The sequence below is a fragment of the Pelophylax lessonae genome (genome assembly GCF_965119305.1).
Source record: "Pelophylax lessonae genome assembly, chromosome: 2".
Taxonomy (NCBI): Eukaryota; Metazoa; Chordata; class Amphibia; order Anura; family Ranidae; genus Pelophylax; species Pelophylax lessonae.
Window position 1 is genome coordinate 720,822,730 of NC_138769.1, and position 17,794 is coordinate 720,840,523.

General features: G+C 47.3%; 1 protein-coding gene across 2 annotated transcripts in view; it reads right to left on the bottom strand.

The window, feature by feature from the left end:
* Positions 1-175: 175 nt before the first annotated feature.
* Positions 176-17,794, bottom strand: part of LOC309547832 (uncharacterized protein) — a 29,800-nt gene continuing 12,181 nt past the window's right edge. For both annotated transcript variants that reach the window (XM_082247838.1, XM_082247837.1), the window contains exons 7-9: positions 13,033-13,133; positions 12,494-12,560; positions 176-870 (exon numbers count right to left, since the gene is read on the bottom strand). In XM_082247838.1, coding sequence (XP_082103964.1) covers positions 422-870; positions 12,494-12,560; positions 13,033-13,133 — 617 coding nt within the window. In that variant the 3' untranslated portion in view covers positions 176-421. The remainder of the gene's footprint in view (positions 871-12,493; positions 12,561-13,032; positions 13,134-17,794) is intronic.

A 17,794-nucleotide genomic window follows, 5' to 3' on the forward strand; every position in this document is an offset into this window, starting at 1 on the left:
TGGTGGATTGATTTTGACTCACTTCCTGTTGTCACTGAAAAAGAAATAGGAGGGGAAATTTTCCTACGGGGACACCTGTTCTTATAAACGGCTAAGGAAATTTTTCCCCTCTGTTGTGTCTCTGAAACAGGAAGTCCAATGATGACAAACACAAAAAAATGGCAGTGGCTTTATTCTTCCCCCACTCTATTCATAGGTTTTGGTTGGGGTGCCATTGTAAAAGTCCAGTAGTGAAGGTAGGAGCCTCTCACAGTGACCAGTGCAGGTGTGCAGACCTGAGAATCCAACAACCCAGATCTCACAACAGGAGTCTCCGAGGGATTTCCGAACCCATCTTATTTACCTATCAGTAATGGAGGTTAGGCTGCATGCCCTGAGTAGGCCGAAATACAGAATCTTCATTTCTGAGCGGAGCAAGCCGCTAATTCAGACTTAAAGTCATTTTGGCAGCGGTGCAGCGTCTCTGATGACGCAGGAGGTTGCAACTCTGGGAGAAGGAGCGCCCACACTTGCCGCACACGAACGGCCTCTCTCCCGTGTGGACGCGCTGGTGTTTGACCAGTGTGGACTTCAGGGCGAAGCAACGTCCGCACTCTGTGCACTGGAACGGCTTCTCTCCGGAGTATCGGACGATGGTAGACCTGACCACGAAGCTCTGTTCCCCCATGCAGGGACTGGATGGCCTGTCCAGGTGACAGTGCTGGTGCTTAAGGAACGTTGACTCCGACTTGAAGGAGAGGCGGCAGATGGCACAGGAGAAGTGGTGGTTGGCACTGTGTGCTTTCTGGTGGAAGGAGAAGTCTGAGGGGTCGGTGAAGCATTCATCACACTCCGTGCAGTGATACAACTTTACTTCCACTTCTGACCGGTCTGTCAGAGATAAAATGTACAAAAGGTCACCAGATTAAATGGTTTAGATCAGTGGTTCCCAATTGCCATGCCCCCCCCCCCCCCCCCCTCTTCTCAGGATAGCGCACACATGCAAAAGCAATAACTATCAAATATAACAAGGCAACTAAGACCTGATCAAAAGAGTAAAAATGGGGATTTTGTCCCACCATATGGCCATATCGTGCTCAAGCCCACCACTACGTCAAAGTACCCCATTATCAGTGGGTCCTACACTATCCAAAAAATGAGGGATAAATCCAACCTCTCTAAACCATTGGAGATAATTACTCCTTACAACGGATTTATCCCTCATTTTATGGATAATGCAGGACCCACTGATAATAGGGTACTTTGACGTAGTGGTGGACTTGAGCATGATATGGCCATATGGTGGACTAAATCCCCATTTTTACTCATTTTGATCAGGTCTTAGTTGCCTTGTTATATTCGATAGTTATTTCTTTTGCATGTGTGCGCTATCAAATATAACAAGGCAACTAAGACCTGATCAAAATGAGTAAAAATGGGGGATTTAGTCCCCCCATATGGCCATATCGTGCTGAAGCCCACCACTACGTCAAAGTACCCCATTGTCAGTGGGTCCTACACTATCCATAAAATGAGGGATAAATCCGTTGTAAGGAGTAAGTATCTCCAATGGTTTAGAGAGGTTGGATTTATCCCTCATTTTATGGATAGTGTAGGACCCACTGATAATGGGGTACTTTGAGATAGTGGTGGGCTTGAGCACGATATGGCCATATATATAAATCCCCATTTTTACTCATTTTGATCAGGTCTTAGTAGCCTTGTTATATTTGATAGTTATTTCTTTTGCATGTGTGCGCTATCCTCTGTAGTTATATATGTATATTGGTTTTCATAGCACCACCAGCTTTAGAGATGCATGTTCAGGGTGTGCCCCCCCCCAACCCTTTGTTTGTTACCCCCTCTTCTCAGGCCTCCAGCTAGCTGCAGATTCCCTAACCTCCTACAAAGCCTCCCAGATTCTGTAGGGCTGCCCAACCTCCCATAGTGGCTTGGAGTACCCCTCAACCTCTCACAGTGCCCCCCAGGCCTCATAAGAGCCCTCAGTCCCTAACAATCTCACACAGTGCCCCCAATATGCAGTCTTGCCCCCCCAACCCTTTGTTTGTTTGTTTGCTACCTCCTCTTCTCAGGCCTCCAGCTAGCAGCAGATTCCATAACCTCCTACAAAGCCTCCCAGATTCTATAGGGCTTCCCAACCTCCCATAGTGGCTCGCAGTACCCCTCAACCCCTCACAGTGCCCCCCAGGCCTCATAAGAGCCCTCAGTCCCCAACAATCTCACACAGTGCCCCCAATATGCAGTCTTGTGCCGCCCCCCCCCCCCAATCCTTTGTTTGCTCCCCTCTCTTCTCAGGTCTCCAGCTAGCTGCAGATTCCCTAACCTCCTACAAAGCCTCCCAGATTCTATAGGAGCTTCCCAACCTCCCATAGTGGCTCGCAGTACCCCTCACAGTGCCCCCCAGGCCTCATAAGAGCCCTCAGTCCCCACAGTGCCCAACAATCACACACAGTACCCCCAATATGCAGTCTTGTGCCCCCCCCAACCCTTTGTATGTTTGTTTGTTTGCTACCTCCTCTTCTCAGGCCTCCAGCTAGCTGCAGATTCCCCAACCACCTCTACAAAGCCTCCCAGATTCTATAGGGCTACCCAACCTCCCATAGTGGCTCGCAGTGCCCCCCCAGGCCCCATAAGAGCCCTCAGTCCCCACAGTGCCCAACAATCTCACACAGTACCCGCAATATGCAGTCTTGTGCCCCCCCAACCCTTTGTTTGTTTGCTACCTCCTCTTCTCAGGCCTCCAGCTAGCTGCAGATTCCCCAACCTCCTACAAAGCCTCCCAGATTCTATAGAAGCCTCCCAACCTCCCATAGTGGCTCTCAGTGCCCCCCAGGCCTCATAAGAGCCCTTAGTCCCCACAGTGCCCAACAATCTCACACAGTGCCCCCAATATGCAGAGTCTCGTGCCCTCTAGTCTCCCCATTGCCCCAGACTTCTATGGACACCAGCTTCCTCCAGAAACCCCATCCACCAGAGATGTCCACAGCTTCCTCCAGAAAGCTCATCCCCTACAGGGCCACCAAATCTGCTGCAGAGCTCCCTAGCCCTCTTCAGAATCTTGAAAGAAAATGACACCTTCATCATAGGAACACTGCTCAATGACAGTGTATGGATGACTGCATGTGCAGCTGCTATTCCCCGTTCTAGACAACGTGGTCTTTTAATATTTTAACTGGTGTGGTGAAGGTCAATATACCAGATTAAATGGTTTAGATCAGTGGTTCCCAATTACCATGCCCCCCCCCCCTCTTCTCAGCATAGCGCACACATGCAAAAGAATTAACTATCAAATATAACAAGGCAACTAAGACCTGATCAAAATGGGGATTTAGTCCCCCCATATGGCCATATCGTGCTCAAGCCCACCACTACGCCAAAGTACCCCATTGTCAGTGGGTCCTACACTATCCATAAAAATGAGGGATAAATCCGTTGTAAGGAGTAATTATCTCCAATGGTTTAGAGAGGTTGGATTTATCCCTCATTTTATGGATAGTGTAGGACCCACTGACAATGGGGTACTTTGACGTAGTGGTGGGCTTGAGCACGATATGGCCATATGGTGGGACTAAATCCCCATTTTTACTCATTTTGATCAGGTCTTAGTTGCCTTGTTATATTTGATAGTTATTTATTTTGCATGTGTGCGTTATCCTCTATAGTTATATATGTATATTGGTTTTCATAGCAACACCAGCTTTAGAGATGCATGTTCAGGGTGTGCCCCCCCTCCCCAAACCTTTGTTTGTTACCCCCTCTTCTCAGGCCTCCAGCTAGCTGCAGATTCCCTAACCTCCTACAAAGCCTCCCAGATTCTATAGGGCTTCCCAACCTCCCATAGTGGCTCGCAGTACCCCTCAACCCCTCAGTGCCCCCCAGGCCTCATAAGAGCCCTCAGTCCCCACAGTGCCCAACAATCTCACACAGTGCCCCCAATATGCAGTCTTGTGCCCCCCCCACCCTTTCTTTGTTTGTTTGCTACCTCCTCTTCTCAGGCCTCCAGCTACCTGCAGATTCCCCAACCTCCTACAAAGCCTCCCAGATTCTATAGGGCTTCCCAACCTCCCATAGTGGCTCGCAGTACCCCTCAACCTCTTACAGTGCCCCCCAGGCCTCATAAGAGCCCTCAGTCCCCAACAATCTCACACAGTGCCCCCAATATGCAGTCTTGTGCCGCCCCCCCCCCCCACCAACCCTTTGTTTGCTCCCCTCTCTTCTCAGGTCTCCAGCTAGCTGAAGATTCCATAACCTCCTACAAAGCCTCCCAGATTCTATAGGGCTTCCCAACCTCCCATAGTGGCTCGCAGTACCCCTCACAGTGCCCCCCAGGCCTCATAAGAGCCCTCAGTCCCCACAGTGCCCACCAATCTCACACAGTACCCCCAATATGCAGTCTTGTGCCCCCCCAACCCTTTGTATGTTTGTTTGTTTGCTACCTCCTCTTCTCAGGCCTCCAGCTAGCTGCAGATTCCCCAACCACCTCTACAAAGCCTCCCAGATTCTATAGGGCTACCCAACCTCCCATAGTGGCTCGCAGTACCCCTAAACCTCTCACAGTTCCCCCAGTCCTCATAAGAGCCCTCAGTCCCCACAGTGCCCAACAATCTCACACAGTACCCGCAATATGCAGTCTTGTGCGCCCCCAACCCTTTGTTTGTTTGCTACCTCCTCTTCTCAGGCCTCCAGCTAGCTGCAGATTCCCCAACCTCCTACAAAGCCTCCCAGATTCTATAGGAGCTTCCCAACCTCCCATAGTGGCTCGCAGTACCCCTCAACCTCTTACAGTGCCCCCCAGGCCTCATAAGAGCCCTCAGTCCCCACAGTGCCCAACAAGCTCACACAGTACCCCCAATATGCAGAGTCTCGTGCCTTCCCAGTGCCCTCTAGTCTCCCCATTGCCCCAGACTTCTATGGACACCGGCTTCCTCCAGAAACCCCATCCTCCAGAAAGCTCATCCCCTACAGGGCCACCAAATCTGCTGCAGAGCTCCCTAGCCCTCTTCAGAATCTTGAAAGAAATGACACCTTCATCATAGGAACACTGCTCAATGACAGTGTATGGATGACTGCATGTGCAGCTGCTATTCCCCGTTCTAGACAACGTGGTCTTTTAATATTTTAACTGGTGTGGTGAAGGTCAATATACCAGATTAAATGGTTTAGATCAGTGGTTCCCAATTACCATGCCCCCCCCTCTTCTCAGCATAGCGCACAAATGCAAAAGAAATAACTATCAAATATAACAAGGCAACTAAGACCTGATCAAAATGAGTAAAAATGGGGGTTTGGTCCCACCATATGGCCATATCGTGCTCAAGCCCACCACTACGTCAAAGTACCCCATTGTCAGTGGGTCCTACACTATCCATAAAATGAGGGATAAATCCGTTGTAAGGAGTAAGCATCATGGTTTAGAGAGGTTGGATTTATCCCTCATTTTATGGATAGTGTAGGACCCACTGACAATGGGGTACTTTGACGTAGTGGTGGGCTTGAGCATGATATGGCCATATGGTGGGACCAAACCCCCATTTTTACTGATTTTGATCAGGTCTTAGTTGCCTTGTTATATTTGATAGTTATTTATTTTGCATGTGTGCGTTATCCTCTATAGTTATATATGTATATTGGTTTTCATAGCAACACCAGCTTTAGAGATGCATGTTCGGGGTGTGCCCCCCCTCCCCAAACCTTTGTTTGTTACCCCCTCTTCTCAGGCCTCCAGCTAGCTGCAGATTCCCTAACCTCCTACAAAGCCTCCCAGATTCTATAGGGCTTCCCAACCACCCATAGTGGCTCGCAGTACCCCTCAACCCCTCAGTGCCCCCCAGGCCTCATAAGAGCCCTAAGCCCCCACAGTGCCCAACAATCTCACACAGTGCCCCCAATATGCAGTCTTGTGCCCCCCCCACCCTTTGTTTGTTTGCTACCTCCTCTTCTCAGGCCTCCAGCTACCTGCAGATTCCCCAACCTCCTACAAAGCCTCCCAGATTCTATAGGGCTTCCCAACCTCCCATAGTGGCTCGCAGTACTCCTCAACCTCTCACAGTGCCCCCCAGGCCTCATAAGAGCCCTCAGTCCCCAACAATCTCACACAGTGCCCCCAATATGCAGTCTTGTGCCGCCCCCCCCCCCCAACCCTTTGTTTGCTCCCCTCTCTTCTCAGGTCTCCAGCTAGCTGCAGATTCCATAACCTCCTACAAAGCCTCCCAGATTCTATAGGGCTTCCCAACCTCCCATAGTGGCTCGCAGTACCCCTCACAGTGCCCCCCAGGCCTCATAAGAGCCCTCAGTCCCCACCAATCTCACACAGTACCCCCAATATGCAGTCTTGTGCCCCCCCAACCCTTTGTTTGTTTGCTACCTCCTCTTCTCAAGCCTCCAGCTAGCTGCAGATTCCCCAACCTCCTACAAAGCCTCCCAGATTCTATAGGAGCTTCCCAACCTCCCATAGTGGCTCGCAGTACTCCTCAACCTCTTACAGTGCCCCCCAGGCCTCATAAGAGCCCTCAGTCCCCACAGTGCCCAACAAGCTCACACAGTGCCCCCAATATGCAGAGTCTTGTGCCTTCCCAGTGCCCTCTAGTCTCCCCATTGCCCCAGACTTCTATGGACACCGGCTTCCTCCAGAAACCCCATCCACCAGAGATGTCCACAGCTTCCTCCAGAAAGCTCGTCCCCTACAGGGCCACCAAATCTGCTGCAGAGCTCCCTAGCCCCCCCTTCAGAATCTTGAAAGAAAAATAATTTTGAAAGAAAATTATACCTTCATCATAGGAACACTGCTCAAGATTATGTTGAATGACTGAGTGTATGGATGACTGCATGAGCAGCTGCGATTCCCCGTTCTAGACAACGTGGTCTTTTAATATTTTAACTGGTGTGGTGAAGGTCAATATACCAGATTGTATTTACTTCTACTTGTGATGTGGATTTTTTAATAAAGTTGTTTTTTTACACCAACCGTTCTGTCCTATCAGAGTGGCCTATTTGTGAGAGAACGTTTCTTCCATTATTTTATGCCTGGTCTCACTAAGGTTGGCCTAAATCCCATGGGACACAGGGCAGCTGGCCACACACACACACACACCACAATCTCATTGACTGTAGCACGAGGGCCCTCCTGGCTGTACAAAAAGGCTTTGCCTGGCGATAATTCTCCAATGAGCATGGAGCATGAGATTTAATATTCAGAGAGAGCTGGCTCTGACTCAACAGGGGGCATGTTGGACCTCTGCAGAGAGACCACTGCTTACACACAGGGAGCAAGGTTTCTTCTCTACAGCATGCTGGCAGGGAGCAGGCTTTTCTATTTATGCTGTGGCTGCTATCTAAAGAAAATGGACTGTAAGATTTTGCCTTTTCTTTTGATGGGCCTAAAATGTATTTAACTAAATTTACAGTGCCTTGAAAATGTATTCAAAATTCCCACATTTTGTCATGTTACAACAAAAAACAGAAATGTATTTTATTGGGATTTTATTTGATAGACCGACACAAAGTGGCACATAATTGTGAAGTGGGAGGAAAATGATAAATGGTTTTCAAATTTTTAAAAAAATAAATATGTGAAAAGTGTGGCATGCATTTGTATTCACCCCCGAGTCAACACTTTGTAGAACCGCCTTTCCCTGCAATTACAGCTGCAAGTCTTTTTGGGGATGGCTCTACCAGCTTTGCACATCTAGAGAGGGACAGTTTTGCCCATTCATCTTTGCAAAATAGCTCAAGCTCTGTCAGATTGGATGGAGAGTGTCTGTGAACAGCAATTTTCAAGTCTTGCAACAGATCTTCAATTGGATTTAGGTCTGGATTTTGTCTGGCCCATGCTAACACATGAATATGCTTTGATCTAAACCATTCCATTGTTTAGGGTCGTTGTCCTGCTGGAAGGTGAAGGAAACTTGAAATTATATTCCTGGTCTATGTTTAGTTATTAACTATAAAAGGTATATATATATATATATATATATATATATACATATATATATATATATAGAAGTAAAGTAGATCCTGCACACATATATATATATATATATATATATATATATATATGCGCGCAGGATCTACTTTGCTTCGTGCATTGTAGTGCACAGTACTATGTGTTCTGTTCCAATCCCTAAACTTACCCTCTACCCCCTGTGCCTATCCCAGCCCCTAACCTCAACCCTGGACCATAGCCAAACCCCTAACCAAGCCTAACCCCTATGCTTGACCTCTAACCCCATCTCAACTCCTAATCTCTAACTTCTGACCCTACCCCTTAACCTTATTCCAACTCCTACACCTAACATCTAACCCCTGTGCCTATCACAACCATTAACCTTAAATCCCTGACCCTATCTATACCCCTAACCTTAACCTCCAACCCTCAAACCTATCCCAACTTTAACTTCTAACCACTGATCCTATGCTGACCCCTAACCTTAACCTCTAACCTCTGAGTTTATCTTAACCCCTAACCTTACCCTGTATCCCCTGAGTCTATCCCAACCCCTTACCGTACCCTCTAATTCCTGACCCTATCCCAAATCCTAAACCTTAACCTCTACCCCCTAACCTTACCCTCTATCCCCTGAGTCTATCCCAACCCCTTACCGTACCCTCTAATTCCTGACCCTATCCCAAATCCTAAACCTTAACCTCTACCCCCTAACCTTACCCTCTATCCCCCGAGTCTATCCCAACCCCTTACCGTACCCTCTAATTCTTGACCCTATCCCAAATCCTAAACCTTAACCTCTACCCCCTAACCTTACCCTCTATCCCCTGAGTCTATCCCAACCCCTTACCGTACCCTCTAATTCCTGACCCTATCCCAAATCCTAAACCTTAACCTCTACCCCCTAACCTTACCCTCTATCCCCTGAGTCTATCCCAACCCCTTACCGTACCCTCTAATTCCTGACCCTATCCCAAATCCCAAACCTTAACCTCTACCCCCTAACCTTACCCTCTATCCCCTGAGTCTATCCCAACCCCTTACCGTACCCTCTAATTCCTGACCCTATCCCAAATCCTAAACCTTAACCTCTATCCCCTAACCTTACCCTCTATCCCCTGAGTCTATCCCAACCCCTTACCGTACCCTCTAATTCCTCACCCTATCCCAAATCCTAAACCTTAACCTCTAACCCCCAACTCACAACTCCAAACCTTCTAATCCTGACCCTACTCTAAACCTTAACCCCTTATCCTGTTCTTACTTTAAAAGGTATAGTTCACCTTTACCAAAAACAAATGACTATGCAGGTAAGGAACTCCTGAAGATAAAAACAAGCTATTGGATGCACGGTTCATTTACAGTATATTGTATTGCATATAGTACATACACATTTACCACCCTCTATGTTCACTTTCTCACCAAACTACCAATTTATTTATTTCATTGTGTACCTTTCAAGCGATTTGTCCTTACCTAACATTCTACTAGCAGTTCTGCCTGATGTGTGAGCCTCCTATGTAATATTGTACTATCTATTGTGTGCTGGTCGTATAACCACTTAAGCCCCAGAAGATTTTACCCCCTTTCTGACCATGGGGTATTTTGCGATTCGGCACTGCGTGACTTTAACGGACAATTGCGCGGTCGTGCGACGCTAAACCTAAACTAATTTGACGCTGTTTTTTTCCCACAAACAGAGCTTTCTTTTGGTGGTATTTGATTACCTGTGCGATTTTTTGATCATGCGCTATAAACAAAAAAAGAGCGTCAATTTTGCAAAAATAACAATATTTTTCACATTTTTTTATATGAAATTCCCCCCCCAAAAAAAAAAAGTAAAAATCAAATTTTTTTAAAATTTTTGGCCAATTTGTTTTCTGCTACCTATGTTTGGTAAAAAAAAAAAAAATCACAATAAGCGTATTTTGATTGGTTTGCGCAAAAGTTATTGCGTTCACTAAGGGAAAGATTTTTGTCATTTTTGTTGTTTTTTTTTTTAAACGAGTAATGGCGGCGATCTGCGATTTTTTTTTTTTGCGGGACTGCGACATTGCGGCGGACAGATCGGACCCTTGACTGACATTTTTGACACTTTTGGGGGGACCAGTGACATTTCTACAGTAATCAGTGCTATACGTATGCACTGTTACTGTAAAATTTCACTGGCAGTGAAGGGGTTAACTTTTTTTTGAGAGGGAGGGGTTATGTGTGTCCCTAGGGGCGTGATTCTAACTGTGATTGGCTGTGGCTTGAGGTGTAGAACAGTGATCAACGGTCCTACATAGTAGAACAGTATGATCACCATTCCTACACAGGGAAGAATGACAGGCGGCTTTGTTTACATTAGCCGCCTGCCTTTCTTCCGGTGTAACGGAAGATCGCGAGTGACCGGCGGACATCGGGTCCGCCGGGCACACGCGCGGGGGGGGGGGGGGGGTCTGTGACCGCACGGGAGCGCGCCTCCGGCGGCTCGCTCCCTAGTGCCTCACAGGCTAGCGACTAGCCCTACGTTGCTTTGCCTGTGAGGGGCTGACCGCCGCAGTAAATAGTCGTGCGGCAGTCGGAAAGCGGTTAAAGTCGCCCCTTTTCACGAAGAATGCCTACAAAGCTCTGTCTATACCCAACCAGTATGTCAAGTCATGTATTTGTATTTTGATGCATTCCAATAAGAATAAAACAAAAACAAACGAGCTGTGCAGCTTTGACCTAAACTGAATGATGCCCTTGGTGTAGGCAGTGCCGGGAGGAGGTCATCGAGCGCCCAGGGCAAAGATGCCAAACTGCACCCCCCCATTCCTGCCTTAGGGTTAGGGTCAGGAGCCCCCATCCCTGCAATAAACCATTGCTCCCAGGGCAGCCGCCCCTCCTGCCCACCCCTGGTTATAGGAGTAGGCCATTTCCATAATAAAGAAGGGACTACATCGCTACTTTAAAAAGGGGTAAATGGGAGGTAAGGCACAAGTAGAGGAAGCTCTTTTGGGAGAGAAGTCCTGAAAACCTATATGAAATAAGTGCAAGTGGAGAGAGAGGGCGCCAACATTCTGGGGGTAAGGAACGAATATGGATAGGCCATTCACATACCTCATGAAGTCTGACTGGAAAACTCCCAGGACGTTGTTCAGACATGTCCAGCTGTTCCTGCTCACCTCCACCATTACAGGAGCAAGTACTTTCTCAGATTCAAATCCCCTCACATGGGCGCTCTCTTCCCTGACGCAGTAGCTCCGAGCTCAGCGTTTGAGAGACCACTCCTGTGATGGTGAGGGGAACAGTAATGATTGGGCCTCACTTAGAAAAGTCCTTAGCAACATCCTGGAAGTATTCCAGTTCGGTTTCATGAGGTACATACATAGCCTATGCCTATAGCAAAGGTAATATCCAATTTCGGTCAAAGCTGCACATGGCTTTTTTTTTTTTTTAATCTACAAATGCCCCTTATCTGCATTGCCAGTTTTTTGGTTAACATGAACTAACCCTTAAACTTATAACTCCTGACTGATCCTAACCCCTAACCCTATTGGAACCTGAACCTCCAACCATCCCAACCCCCAATCAGCAACACTCCCCTAAAAGCAATTCTAATCCATATATACAGTGGGTACGGAAAGTATTCAGACCCCCTTAAATTTTTCACTCTTTGTTATATTGCAGCCATTTGCTAAAATCATTTAAGTTCATTCTTCTTCCTCATGAATGTACACATAGCACCCCATACTGACAGAAAAACACAGAATTGTTGCAGATTTATTAAAAAAGAAAAACTAAAATATCACATGGTCCTAAGTATTCAGACCCTTTGCTGTGACACTCATATATTTAACTCAGGTGCTTTGCATTTCTTCTGATCATCCTTGAGATGGTTCTACACCTTCATTTGAGTCCAGCTGTGTTTGATTATACTGATTGGACTTGATTAGGAAAGCCACACAACTGTCTATATAAGACCTTCCAGATCACAATGCATGTCAGAGCAAATGAGAATCATGAGGTCAAAGGAACTGCCTGAAGAGCTCAGAGACAGAATTGTGGCAAGGCACAGATCTGGCCAAGGTTACAAAAAGATTTCTGCTGCACTTAAGGTTCCTAAGAGCACAGTGGCCTCCATAATCCTCAAATGGAAGACGTTTGGGACGACCAGAACCTTTCCTAGAGCTGGCCGTCCGGCCAAACTGAGCTATCGGGGGAGAAGAGCCTTGGTGAGAGAGGTAAAGAAGAACCCAAAGATCACTGTGGCTGAGCTCCAGAGATGCAGTCAGGAGATGGGAGAAAGTTGTAGAAAGTCAACCATCACTGCAATATAACAAAGAGTGAAAAATTTAAGGGGGTCTGAATACTTTCCGTACCCACTGTATATAGATTTCCCTTGCAAAACTTGAGGATGTTTCTGCATCAAGAAAAGCCCTGAAAATCATGCCAACATGGACACCAGCAGCAAGAAAAACCCATTAGAGATCCACACTCTTCAACAATACAAATACCAATTGGCTGGAGTTGTGCTTCAATAAACTGGTGCTGCAGATACAAAGTTCTCTATTAGTTCAGTCTCACCTTTTGTGATGTGATCTGGTTCAATCTCTTCCTCCTTACACCGGATTATTACATCTTCAGCCTCCACCTATCACATAAGAACACATTGTGCTGAGCTGATCATGAAATGTCACATGGAGTCCGGACAGGGCTGCCATCGGGGGGGGGGTAAAGCCCATGCATATGTAGGGGGCCCAGGCGTCTCGAGGGGCCCAGTCCTGAGGGATACCCGGGCTCCAAGTTGACACCTCCACTTTTTTCCATCCCTCCACCACACTGGCAACTAGTCCCGACTCTCGCTGGTGCCACCCGCTGCACTGGCTCCTGACTCCCAGCCTCCCGCTGGCCACCTCTGTCAAAATTATTGGTGGCAAGGACCCCCTGGTGTCCTAGCATTCAATCATATGCATTCACAGACCTGGGCAGAGAAGGAGAATGTAACTTGGTGGTCAGGCCCAGGGGGCCCAGGCCTAAAGCTGTGTAAGGGGCCCCAAAATGTCTGATGGCTGCCCTGAGTCTGGAATGGACAGAGAAGATGATCCAAGAAAGGATAGCTGTACCTGGTAATCCTCTCTATCTGTTCTGTTCTCCCTCTCCGTGCAATCCTGAAGATAGGGGACACTCCCACAGCTTTCTGCCCGAATTCTCTTACTGTAGCCACCTAGATAGAGAAGTATGAAGACAGAAGTGTCAGTTCAGCTTGAGAAAGTGAATCTAGGGGAAGCGTTATACTCCAGTTTTGTATGCTTGCAGCCCAAAGCAACCTGGGGATGCAAGCTCTAAGGAGCAGGGCCCTCTGATTCCTCCTGTATTGAATTGTATTGTAACTGTATTGTCTTCCCTCACATTGTAAAGCGCTGCGCAAACGGTTGGCGCTATATAAATCCTGTATAATAATAATAATACTGAAAAATAATAAGAACCAAGTGAATGATAAACTGACAGTCACCGGCTCTCTCCTGACGGCAGTGCAAGAACTGAACAATTAGCAGTCTTTGATTGCTCAGTTCTCGGTGTAGAGGCAGCGGGGAAAAGATGCACCATTGGGTTAATGCTGCATCCACCTAGGTGAGTATAAGGCCCCTTTCACACATGGGGACCATACAGATCCGCCTGTCAGTTTTTTAACCACTTAAGCCCCGGAAGATTTTACCCCCATTCCGACCAGGGTTTTTTTTGCGATTCCACACTGCGTGACTTTAACGGACAATTGCGCGGTCATGCGATGCTGTACCTAAACAAATTTGACGTCCTTTTTTCCCCACAAACAGAGCTTTCTTTTGGTGGTATTTGATCACCTGTGCGATTTTTACTTTTTGCGCTATAAACAAAAAAAAGCGTAAAGTTTGCAAAAATAACAATATTTTTTACGTTTTTTTATATGAAATTCCCCCCAAAAAAATGTAAAAATCTAATTTTTTTTAACATTTTAGGCCAATTTGTTTTATGCTACATATGTTTGGTAAAAAAAAAAAAAATATTGCAAAAAGCGTATTTTGATTGGTTTGCGTTTACTAAGGGAAAGATTTTTGTAATTTTTGGTGTTTTTTAACGAGTAATGGCGGCGATCTGCGATTTTTTTTGCGGGACTGCAACATTGCGGCGGACAGATCGGACCCTTGACTGACATTTTTGACACTTTTGGGGGTACCAGTGACATTACTGCAGTAATCAGTGCTATATATATGCACTATTACGGTAAAAAGGACACTGGCAGGGAAGGGGTTCATTTTATTGGAGAGGGAGGGGTTAATGTATGCCTGGTGCTTACTAACGTGTGGGGGGGGAGGTGACTGAGTGACACAGGGACAGATCTCAGGTTCAGCTATGCTGAACCCTGCAATCGGTCACTGTCTGTCACTTAGGAGATCCGCCCGCTCTGTTTACACAAGCGGGCGGATCTCCACACTCGATTCCCCGGCGATCGGGGAAGAGCGGCGGCGATCGCCGCTGCTCCTCCCCTAGCCCGACTCCCGTTGTGACTGAAAACAGCGGGAGCGAGCCTCCGGCGGTGCGTGAGCGCCGCCCACAAGGGGAGGAGTCCAGCGACGTAGGTCTACGTCGCTGGACGAAATCGAGCCACTTTGCCGCAGTAGAGGCACAGTGACTGGTCGGCAAGTGGTTAAAGCGGAGTTCCAGCCATTTGACTCACCTGTCCAACGGTCCAGCGATGCGGCCGCCCGAAGCCTCGATCCTCTCCCCCGGCATCACTGCTGTGGGCACCCGGCTGTTACAGTTTGCGGCTTCACAGCCGGGTACCCACTGCGCATGCGCGAGTCGCGCTGCGCGCCGTGATTGGCCGGCAATCTTCTGGGACCTCTGACGTGTCCCAGAAGATTGCAGGGAGGGAGGGGGAGAGGAGAACTTCCGCTCAAGGGCGCCGCGGCGCTCCGAGCGGAAGTGGGAGCGGGTACCTGTCAAAACTAGGTACCCGCTCCCCCCCCAAAAAAATGACATGCCAAATGTGGCATGTCGGGGGGGGGTAGGAACACCTAAAGCGGAAGTTCCACTTTTGGGTGGAACTCCGCTTTAAGGCGGATCTGAACGGATGCCCCATGCATCTCTATGGGGCAGTGGATGTCAGCGGAGACATGTCCGCTGACATCCGATCCTGTCCGTCAAATCCAGACGGATGGAAATCCTATTTTCCATCCGTCTGGCGGATCGGATCGAATGGGATCGGATGAGAACGGACAGGCGGTCTGTTCTCATCCGATTCCCCCATAGAGGACAGCGGGGACCTGACAGCTCAGTCTCCGCTCTGTGTGCGTGACTTACCATCCGCCTGCTCAGTGGGGGATCCGCAGATCGATCCCCCACTGAGAAAGGGAGCGGACAGTGTGAAAGGGGCCTAAATGTTTTTTTTTGGTTCAAAACGCACACTTCTCTTAATGGTTATGGCACTTTTGTCGAAATTAATAAAAGTCAGTTTAAAAAAAAAAAAAAAAAAAACAAACACATTATAAAACATTGGCCATTGAACTCAGAATCCAGGCTGTCCAGAGAAGGATGATCGCAGTCTCGAGTCATGGAAGGGAGAAAGCTTACTGCTTATTTTAGATTGTAAGCTCCATGAGCAGGGCCCTCCTATTCCTTTTGTATTGAATTGTATTGTAAATTGTGCTGCCCCCCTTTCCTATTGTAAAGCGCTGCGCTAACTGTTGGTGCTATATAAATCCTGTATAATAATAAATAATACTGCAGTCTCACTCCACATCTGTCTCTAAAGCAGGCCATACATGATGCAAATTTTGTGGTTGCAGGAAAGAATTTGTTCGATTACCCCATCAACACAGACAGTGTTACGGGGAAATCCCTCCTGCTGAGTCATTGTATTCTCCCAGCAGGGGGGGGGGCAGGGGAAGCTGTCCCCGCCACGAGAAGACAGTGATTATTGCTAGCGGCTAAACCAGCCACTAGCGATAATCACATGTAAGGTCCGGCAGGCTGTTTGTACCCAAGTTGATCGATCAAACAACTAGGTACAATCAGCCTGCCCATAGACAGTTAGAATCTCGGCGAACTCCTCCTAAACCGGCCAAGATTCAAACCATCTATGGCCGGCCTAAGAGCAGTGACCCGGGCAGTCTCGCTGCCAACTTGTCTGACCCCGCCCACTTCCTGGTCATGATTTATTTTGGGGAAGCGCCCCCCCCCCCTCCAGCTGACCTAGGCACACTGCACCCCAATAAAGAGCTAACAGTGAATAGAGCTGAGCTTTACTATTTCTAAATGGCCATTAGATTTCTAATAAAACTGACACTGCTTATAAAACACATACATTTAAAGCAAAATATCCTTTAAAACCACTTCCCGTCTGCTCACTAGAGCTCTACTGCGGCAAAGTGGTCTGTTATCATCTGGCAATGTAGACCTACGTCGCCAAACACTCCCCTTTCTTGGCGGCGCACGTGCGCCGCCGGAGGCTCGCTCCCGTTGTATTCAGTCACAGCGGGAGTCGGGCCAGGGGAGGAGCGGCGGCGATCGCCGCTGCTCTTCCCCGATCGTCGGAGAATCGAGTGTGGAGATCCGCCCGCTTGTGTAAACAGAGCGGGCGGATCTCCTAAGTGACAGGCAGGGTCAGATTGCAGGGTTCAGCATAGCTGAACCTGCGATCTGTCCTTGTGTCACATAGTCACCTCCCCCCACACACGTTAGTAAGCACCAGGCATACATTAACCCCTCCCTCTCCAATAAAATTAACCCCTTCCCTGTCAGTGTCATTTTTACAGTAACAGTGCATATGTATAGCACTGATTACTGCAGTAATGTCACTGGTACCCCCAAAAGTGTCAAAAATGTCAGTCAAGGGTCCGATCTAGTCGCAGTCCCGCAAAAAAAAAAAAAAATCGCAGATCGCCGCCATTACTCGTTAACAAAAAAAAACACCAAAAATGACAGAAATCTTTCCCTTAGTAAACGCAATAACTTTTGCGCAAACTAATCAAAATACGCTTATTGTTATTTTTTTTTTTACCAAACATTGGTAGCAGAAAACAAATTGGCCAAAAATTTTAAAAAATTTTGATTTTTACATTTTTTTGGGGGGAATTTCATATAAAAAAATGTGAAAAATATTGTTATTTTTTCAAAATTTACGCTTTTTTTTGTTTATAGCGCAAAAAGTAAAAATCGCACAGGTGATCAAATACCACCAAAAGAAAGCTCTGTTTGTGGGGAAAAAAAGGACGTCAATTTAGTTTGGGTACGGCGTCGCACGACCGCGCAATTGTCACAGTGCCGAATCGCAAAAAGTGGCCTGGACGTAAGACAGCAAAATCCTCCGGTGGTAAAGTGGTTAACTGACTCCTTAATCTAGGATTTCTTTTTTATTATAAAAGATCTCCCCCCCATATCTAAATCTTGTCTCCCTTTTATTACCTCTTTCCAGTTTGCTGTGCAGTTTAATTTTTACCCATTTTCCTGCTGCTGCCATCCCATGTCTGGGATGGATGGTGCCCAGTGTTATCTAACCTCTTCATGAGCGGTTACCTTCTTCAGTAACATAGGTTGCAGGTCCTATACTTTTTGCACCACCATCCTGCTAAAGCAACCCAGGTTGATGCTTCTTCATCCTACCCCCCTAATCTATTTTCCTAGCACCAACATGGTTACATGTTACATGTGGTTAGTATGCTGCTGTGGATTGGCACCAGGAAAGGAAAATTACGGTAGGTATTTAATGCAATTTTTCAATTTCCTGGTGTCAACATGGCAGCATACCAACCACATGTATGCTGCCATGGATTGGCACTAGGAAAGGAAAACTACTGTAGGTATTTAAAACAATTTTCCATTTTAGGCATTACTACAAAGAGTGAT